Source organism: Galeopterus variegatus, unplaced genomic scaffold (assembly GCF_000696425.1).
Source record: "Galeopterus variegatus unplaced genomic scaffold, G_variegatus-3.0.2 Scaffold3926, whole genome shotgun sequence".
NCBI lineage: Eukaryota > Metazoa > Chordata > Mammalia > Dermoptera > Cynocephalidae > Galeopterus > Galeopterus variegatus.
The window spans coordinates 192,761-201,505 of NW_007730037.1; the positions used below are offsets into that span (position 1 = coordinate 192,761).

The window sequence follows — 8,745 nt, forward strand, 5'->3', positions numbered from 1 at the left end:
GCCCGTACCGGACCGGGACCAGCAACGGGATCACAACCCTCGGCGTCGTGCCAGCACCTCGCTCAGCCAGTGAGCGGGAACCGGTCTGTATGTGGGATCCGAACCCTCGGCGGGAGCGCTGCCACACTCCCAAGCCGTGCACTGTAGCAGTGCGCCACCGGGCCGGCCCTGAACGCCATCTTTATTGGAATTAAATACTTCATTCAATATTTCATAATTCTTCACTGAGAATTCACAATAACCTCATAACCTAGATACCCTAATTCTTTTCCAGTAGTTGAAGAAAGTGAAAATAGAGAAATAATTTCACTTCCTCTTCACCGCATTCTAGTAAATGACAGAATCTAGTTTTGAACTATGTGCTTAATTCCAAAGGGCATGCTTTTAATTATGATGCATTTTTTTTCTTGAGAACAATCCTTATTATTTGTAAAATATTTTTAAAATATAAAAGACAAAAATGATAGGATAACAATGAGAAAGTTAACTACGAACTAGAATTAAAAGTGGATTAGGAAATAGAATTATGCAATTGAATTTACCCAATTTATAATAATAATCTGTATATGTAACTTTAAAGTCTATGCATTTTTGTGTGTCTACTCTAAAGTACAGAATAATGTGCAATTGTCAATTCTGGATAATTTTTCTTGAGGTGACTCTAAGATTCTTGGGTGCAGAGACCAGGTGTTTTGCTCGGCATTGTTAAAGTCTGGCATAATGGGGACACTCAAAAAGGTTTGTCAAATGATTTAACAAATTAATACAAGAGGACTAATTTTACGCAGTCTCCAATTTACATGTGAATTCATTCACTCAATCAAAAAGCACAGACACCTTCTATATGACAGGCATTAGGCTAAGTGTCAATAAACAAATATGAGTGCTGAAGTAAAATAAATTATATGCTCTCTAGGCATTCACAGCCTAGTGGCTAAGAGAGATTAAGTGAAAAACCGATTGTAGTATAGTAAAGCAATAACCATACATTAATTATGCTGTGGAAGTGCAAGAACAGGAGGATTTAACTTGAATTAATGGTCAGGAATCATATTCCAGGATGGGACTGAAAGAAAACATAAGCTTCCAAAATGTATTTGCAAAATAAAGTAAACACACACATTCAAGAAGCAGGAACATCTAACTTTAATTAGGTTCAGGGGTAATATTCAAGGAGGAGTGATATGGAAAATAGTTTCCAAAATGTGTTTGCAGAATAAACCAAGCACACATACTCAAAATGATGGTAATTCTGGGTAAGTCAATGTGTGTCCGAGTGTTTCTTTCCCCACCCCACCCAACCCTCTTCATTCCCTGCCAAAGTCATTTCATCTACTTCCATAGCTCTCTCCACCCTGTAAGCAGATGTCTCCCACATTTACATCTGCTACTCAGACAGACCTTTTTCCCGAGAGCCAAACCTGTGTTTCCAACTGTCTACTCAATCTGTCCAAAACTGAACTCAATATATTGCTTTCAAAACCTGCTCTTCTATATCCCTCTCTCCTTTACTAGAAACTGCAGGTAATCTTGCCTTTTCCTTGTCTCTCTCCTGTATTCAGCAACTCAATAAATTCTTTTTAATGTATTTCTTATAGACTTTTCCCTTGTCTTTAACTTCTCTTCCCTCAAATCCTTGCCACCTCTAGTGTGGTCTATGAACACACCGCCTGCTGCTGCTGCTATTGTGGCTGCTGATGATTGGGCTTTTTCTAACCACCAGCAACTGTGCTCAGTGCATTAAATGCTTTATCTCAAGAGCCTCCTAAATTACTTGCTTTCTTCCAATTTCCTTCCCCTCCAGGCATTCCCTGAAACATAGTGCTATTTTAGCCAGGTATAAGTGAAATATATTTGTGGGCCCCAGCCTGGGACCCTTTCAATCATTTATGAGGGTACTTTAAAAACAGAAGTAAATGATAACACGAATGTTTCCATGAACTTTCTGAAGCACCCTCATATTGTGTTCCCATGAGGAGATCATTCTAAATCAGGATGTCAGCAATTCCTATATGACAGTGAGCAGGGCATTCTTCTTGTCAATTTGTAATTCAATTCCACACCTATCTACTAATTATGGCTGTGTGCTGGGCCACTCTGATTGGTTCTAGTGAATTAACAATGAAGTAAACGTCACAGTGCCTGTCCTCATGGAACGCAGAACTTTAGCAGACTTCTATTAAATAGAAACTTCTGCAAATGGAAGAGTTATGATTTCCTATCTGGAACTCCAGGGGCTATTCATTGATTTCTATGATTGGTTTCACTGATATACAGACCATTCTTAAATTAACAAAGGTGTATATTTAGCACATATTTTTCCCCCTAAATTTCCCTTTATGTATTTCAGTGCAATTCCAGAATACAAATTTGTTGAAAACTTGATTATAATAAAAATGTATTTTCAACTAGGAGAAAACTATATCAGAAAAGATTAAATGATGAGGTATAACTAAATGAAATCCTGTAGTTTAAAAATTCAGAGTGGCAATAGTACAATACTTTGAAGTCAAATTTGGAGCCAAATTTCTATAAATTTCTGCCCTAATAGAACAGCAGGATTAGATATGGTGTAGCTCACAATACTTTTGCTGCTGTATTTAATTATCAGCACTTTAGGCAGCAGAATAAAGGGAAAAGAGCATGGACTTTTGTGTTCCATAATCCTGAATTCAGAAACTATATTACTTGCTCTCTGCATTATTAAAGACTATTTGGGTACCTTTTGTGAACATCAGTTTTACATCTGTAAAGTAGGGAAATCCTCACATTTCATCTGGATTTTTTTGAAAGCTACTGAATTGTTTTAAGTTCAATTCTTAGCCAAGTCAACAACCAGGATTCTAACTAAATTACAAATCCAAGCCTGTCATTCTATGCTGTAAATCCTTAAATCCCAAGTGTAAGATCCCAAGGATGATAGTCAAATATATCTTTCTGTCCTGGAGTTTGCACTCTTTGCTTTTAGTCATTTCCTGTCTCCAGATTATGTTCCAGTTATATTAAACTCTGCCTTTTCCACACATCAATAAGTAGCTTTGACCATGCTGTTCTACCTGCTTGAACCACCTCTTGTGCTAACTCTACCACTCATAATCATGAATGCATGCAATTGGCTGACCGGAAAAAAACCTCAATTCTTTACTTAGTTGGGCATCTGTGCTTATATTTCTGGGTAATCCTGGAGCCAAAGGGTCTGTCTTTCTTATCATCTCTATAGGGCTACTTTCCTTTTATTCACTTATTTTGAACACATAACACATGCCAAGCATTCAGATAGATATTTCCAGATGTATTTTAAATTTATCAACAATAAGAAGTTATAATGTGCTCCAAATAGTAGAAAATAACAGTGGACTCCTAAGTAACATCAAAATGATAGAATATAGAAAATCTGGTTCTTTCCTGAAAAGCTAGAATTACCCCATCCTTGTTTTATTACAAAGATATGGTGTTCCATAACAATTACCAATATTACCTTTTGAGTGAAAATTCTTCATGCATTTGAGATTTCCAGCTTACCCATTAGTCCTGTAGATTTCAAGTGCTAATCTTATTTACCAAGTGTGAAAATATATGTTAATCAACTTTTAAAGTTTTCTTGATAAAATAAGAAAAGTCCCAATTAATAAAGAATGGCAAAATGGTATAAAAAGAAAAATTTTCAGGAAAGCTTTGGCTAGCTGCCAAAGAATTATATTAAAAAACAATAAAAGTAAAGCTTTTCCTTGATCACTCATGTAACTATTAACATATTTTGAAGAATCCAACATTGTGTGGTACATAAAGGCCTAGTGTTAGACAAATTTACCTTTATATATCCTTAGATATATATTTTAATTAATTAATTTATTTTTGATTATACATATTTATGGGGTACAGAGTTAACTATCAGTATTTGTGTACAGTATGTGATGATCAAATCAATATTATCAGCATGCTCATCATTACAAATAGTAATTATTCTTTGTGTCCCTTAGAGAGTAATTGGGTAAGGGACACAAGAATAATCCTTAGGTATTGTTTCAATTAATATATAGTTATGCCCTGCTATCTGCCCGTATAGTTATAAGAAAAAGAATTTGTTGTTAATTGTGCTAAATTTTCATAGTTTTAACCATTTACCTTTTAATTATATGCCTCCAGCTTATTAAACAGAGGTATTGGTGGTATCCATGTGTTAGAGGCACAACTTACTAAAATGTTCTTGGGGATTATAACAAAGCATAATCATTGCTTCAATGATGGTATGAACAGGCAAAGGGGATCAAAGGAAAGGCAGTGAATAGAGTAGGAATGAGGGAAGGCTTCTTGGAAAAGGTAGCATTTGAGATGAGTATCTAAGAAAAAAATTTCCATATAGCCTTACACCACCAAGGTCAATGGTTCGGATCCCAATCCTGGCCAGCTGCCAATAAATAAATAAACAAATAAATAATAGAAAAAAAATTTCTAATGGGCAGGTTCAGAGAAGAGGCTAAGACAATCAGCACAGAAGCATACAGACAACTTTCTGGGAAAGTAGATAGAGCACTATGTTGCATGTGTCCCAGATCACAAGGGGCTTTTTATGCCAGTCTACAGAGATGAAATTTATCCTTTAAGGAGAAGGGATACATGAAGCATTTAAGCATGGAAATGGCAGGTTACTGTGTTTCTATACTTTGTAGTAAACTGTCTTTCTTGTTTTCAATGGGCATCAGGGGGCAAGAGAGTTAGCCACTTTTGTACCCATCATGTTATAAAATGCTAGGATTAAATGGCAAAGCAATGTATCCTAATCAGGAGTAATTCTTCTGTGGGCCCAACAAATAAACCTGCTGCTATCAGAAATTAATTTCTTTGGTTTAAGGAAGTCGTTTGCAAGCTTCATTTTGTTTTGTTTTTGATAGTAGCACACAGTTTATTGTTCACAAAAGCTTGCATAGAGCTCCAATGAATAAAAGTAAATATGAAATAAATATTATGAGCCTCAAAATAGTGTTTCACATCCCTACTGTCTTTAGCAACTACTGACAAAATCCCATGAAACCTTAGGGTTGCAGAGACAGTTTGAAAGCCACTTGGTGAAGGTATTTATTTTCTAGGAAATGAGGAAAGCCGTACTGGTGACATCTGGGAGGACTAACACATTGAGTCATGATTAGCCAATCTAGAGGCTTAGTAGAGCAGATAGGTAGTTTTATTTGCAAAAGTAGATCTATGAAAGAACAAATGTGAAATCATGTTTGGGTGTCATTTTTATGGACAAGAAATTAAAGGGAATTTGCTGTTTTCTAGTATATGTAAATATTAAGTATTTATATTTATTAAATATATATTTGTTTTAGAGTAGGTTTCCCATTTGTACATATTTGAGCTTCATAAATTGATAAATCTAATGCAAACAAATATTATAATTATTCTTTTCCTCTAGTATCATTTAATCCTTATTTTTTGTGTGTGAATCAAAGGGCATTCTAGGCAACTATACTCTAGAACTTGACTTTTGGTGATAAGAAACGGATTAAACATTTAGTGTAAACTGGGAGTTGGCGTCTTCCAGGATCCATGCACCTCTGCATAGGAAAATGCACACACAAGTGTATTCATAATAATATAAAACCGAGAACTCACACATAAGGGAATTAATTTAAATTGTATTATATATTCTATTCCATAAAAGTATTTGCGTTTGTGGGTGTAGAAGCAAAAATGTATGTGGCTAAATTCAAATGCAATGAAAAAGAAAGACTTGCATTGAGAATATTCTTCAGCTTCTCATTTGTTGCATTTTCACCTTTGAACTACTCAGGTCAAGTACATTTTAAATCTCACTCTTAAAATTCAGTGATGTACAATGTCAGAAAAAATGACCAGATAGTTTGGACTCTTAATGAGAAATGAAACTAAAACTCAGTATTACTCATGCTAAGCCAACTTAAATATTTTTGCATATGTTAAAATCTGTGCTAAAATAATTTTAAGAAAGTAAGCATTAAAATTCCCATTCATTGATGCAGAATCATTTTAGAAATACATTTATGTCATTCCATAATAAGAACCATTTTTGAAAATTTAACTAAACATTTTCACAGGACACATTTTTTGACAAATGGTCTGTTACTTTTACAGCAAATCGTTTCATTTCACAGCATATCAACCAAAGAAGATACACTGCCTTAAAATAGGTTAATGTATGTAAGAAAAATAATTGTTTAAATTTTTCCTTTGAAAATAAGAGCAAAAAGTCAACTATTTTAAACCTTTATCTTCATGCTTTAAAAACCATCTTTCTCTCTTTTCTCTCTTCCATCAAAACTAAAAACAAACAACAGCAACAAAGAGATAAACACCCAAACACATATTGCCTGTTATCATAAACCTCAGAATCAAAGATGATTTTATGAGATTAAACATGTATGAGAATAGAGTTCATATTTGCCAACATTTTAAACAAAACCCTATGACTTTTACATGAATATGCTATTATACTAATCAAAAACAGGAGTGGTTAAAAATTATTCCAACATGTTTTCAAAGAAAATCACCTGCCAAGAAAGGTGTCAGCAAGATCTTTACTGAAGGAATTGTAAAAAACCTGTGTCATGACTGAGCATACAGAATTTACTGGCCCTTACACTTGAAGAGACTGAAGTAGAATACCTAATGTCAAAAGCTGCCCCAAAGAGCCAGCCACAGGATATTGTAAAGAGTGTTTATATCTCAGTGTATCAAGAAGGGGGAAAAAAGTAATAATTCTGTAGAACAGCCCCAGGGCACTTGCATTTTGAATCACTGCCACAATAAGCAGATCACCACTGGAAAGACAATATATTCGGTAACAACACAGATTTGCACTATCAGTAGACATCAGTGTAAAACCAGAGAGGCGACAAGATTAAAAATAGAAGTATAAAAAGGGGAGAGAGAGAGTAATTACATCTACTGCTTACAGTTTGCAAAGGCAGGAGACTTTTGCAAATCAAATGTGCATTTATTCAAAGCTCTCTTTAAAAAAATTCTGACTAGACTACCTTTACTATATTAATTCCCTGGGTATTTATATTTATTATTTTTAGAACACTATAACCATACAGCCAAAATAATTAAATGTCAAGCTTTTTATATTTCCATAATTTAAAATATGCAGGGATAGGAGGTTCATTTTCCCTTTTCATATAATGATGATATGACTGAATTACAAGTAAACCTTAGTACTAAAAGATGCAGTATGAAGATATAAATGAGTAGAACCTAATATAGTTTAGACTTACCCATTTTCTAGATTAATGACTGATTTATTCACAGATGATTGAAATACATTTAGTAGGTAACAGCTTTGCAACTCACATTTATATTTATATTATAAATCATTTTGACTTTTTGATTACACAGAAAATCTTCCATCTTAATGAGTTTCTACTTCAGCTTAAATTAAAAAGCATACTAAACATGGTACTTAAGTCCCCTGTATTGATTTCCCGTTTATTGCACAAATAACAAAATTAAATAAAAGGAATTATGTTAAGCTATGTATATGAAATACAAAACATTTTTCTAAGCCCTGAGGACTTAGTTTGCAAAGTTCCATAAAATGTCTTTTAATTTTACTCTTTCTGTGAGGCATAAGGGAAGTAACTTACAACATTTACCATATTATAGCCATAAATAATATCAGGAGACACAACACATCTCATAAACCCTCAAGGATGGTACTGTAGCAGATTTAAAAATCCCTGTGGAAAATTGTGTTCACTATTATTTTGTTTGAATTCACAGAGAATCCTAAAGCCAGCCTATTTACATATTTTAAAACAGATTAAACTGACATGCACATTATCCGTTCCATACATCCTCTTCAATATTTTCACACTGTTTAGTTTCCTTTCTTTATATTCCCCTTTATTAAAAGTTTGACCGTATATTAACTTCCTAAGTAGTGAAGCCATTTAAAGCACACTTACTTGAAAAGTGTAAAACCGGGTCCCATTAGGAGGATGCACTTTAGGGGAGCCAGAAACGGTGTTCATATCCGAGAAAATCATTTCTGATCACAGAGACAATATAATCCACAAGGAGCTACAGATGCAGAGCAGAGAGCTTAGCGTACAGATAAATCCGTGCATGCACTGAGGGAGACTACAGGGTAAAATGAAATCTGCCCCATCCTTCTCAGATACACAGTGATAGCACTTTGAATCTTTCTTCTACATTTGAAATCTAAGCTGAAAGGTCATCAGCCGCCAACATTTTGTGCAGCTCGTTCTTTAGAACATATAATGTTTTTTAAAAAATTAAAAACACAGAAGGAATAAAAAACAAGAACCAACGATAAATGGAGCTGTGCAGAATCTGGCAGTGCTGTGGACCTGCCCATCTGTTCTCAGTGATAATCACCTCCCTCCACCACAGTCTAGCAGAGTGATTATGCTAAATATCCTGGTTAACCAATAATAGAGTTTCATTTCAGGGAAGCCGTGCAGTGTAATTCAGAGGACCTCTTCTGACTAACCTGAAGCATGTTTCACATACTGTTTAAAGCTGCATTTAGTAACATTTTTTAAATCACTCCTTTCTGTATGTTTCTAAATCTCTTTGTCACACCCAGTCTTTTCAATAAGATGCTAATTTTTTTACAGAGCCTTTTTGTAACTAAGTAGTTCAGTTATAATTTATAGATCAAAGTATATTGTAGCTGGCTAATACGAAGGGGCAATGCATACAATTCAGTAAGGCTCTATAATATTAGCAAGTAACAAATAA

General features: G+C 34.4%; 1 protein-coding gene across 1 annotated transcript in view; it reads right to left on the reverse strand.

The window, feature by feature from the left end:
• The window catches only part of LOC103601882 (liprin-alpha-2-like), a gene marked incomplete at its 3' end in the record, with an annotated part of 184,707 nt that extends 176,410 nt beyond the window's left edge, over positions 1-8,297 (reverse strand). Inside the window, exon 1 of the mRNA XM_008586290.1 lies at positions 7,947-8,297. Coding sequence (XP_008584512.1) covers positions 7,947-8,027 — 81 coding nt within the window. The remainder of the gene's footprint in view (positions 1-7,946) is intronic.
• Between the last annotated feature and the right edge of the window lie 448 nt (positions 8,298-8,745).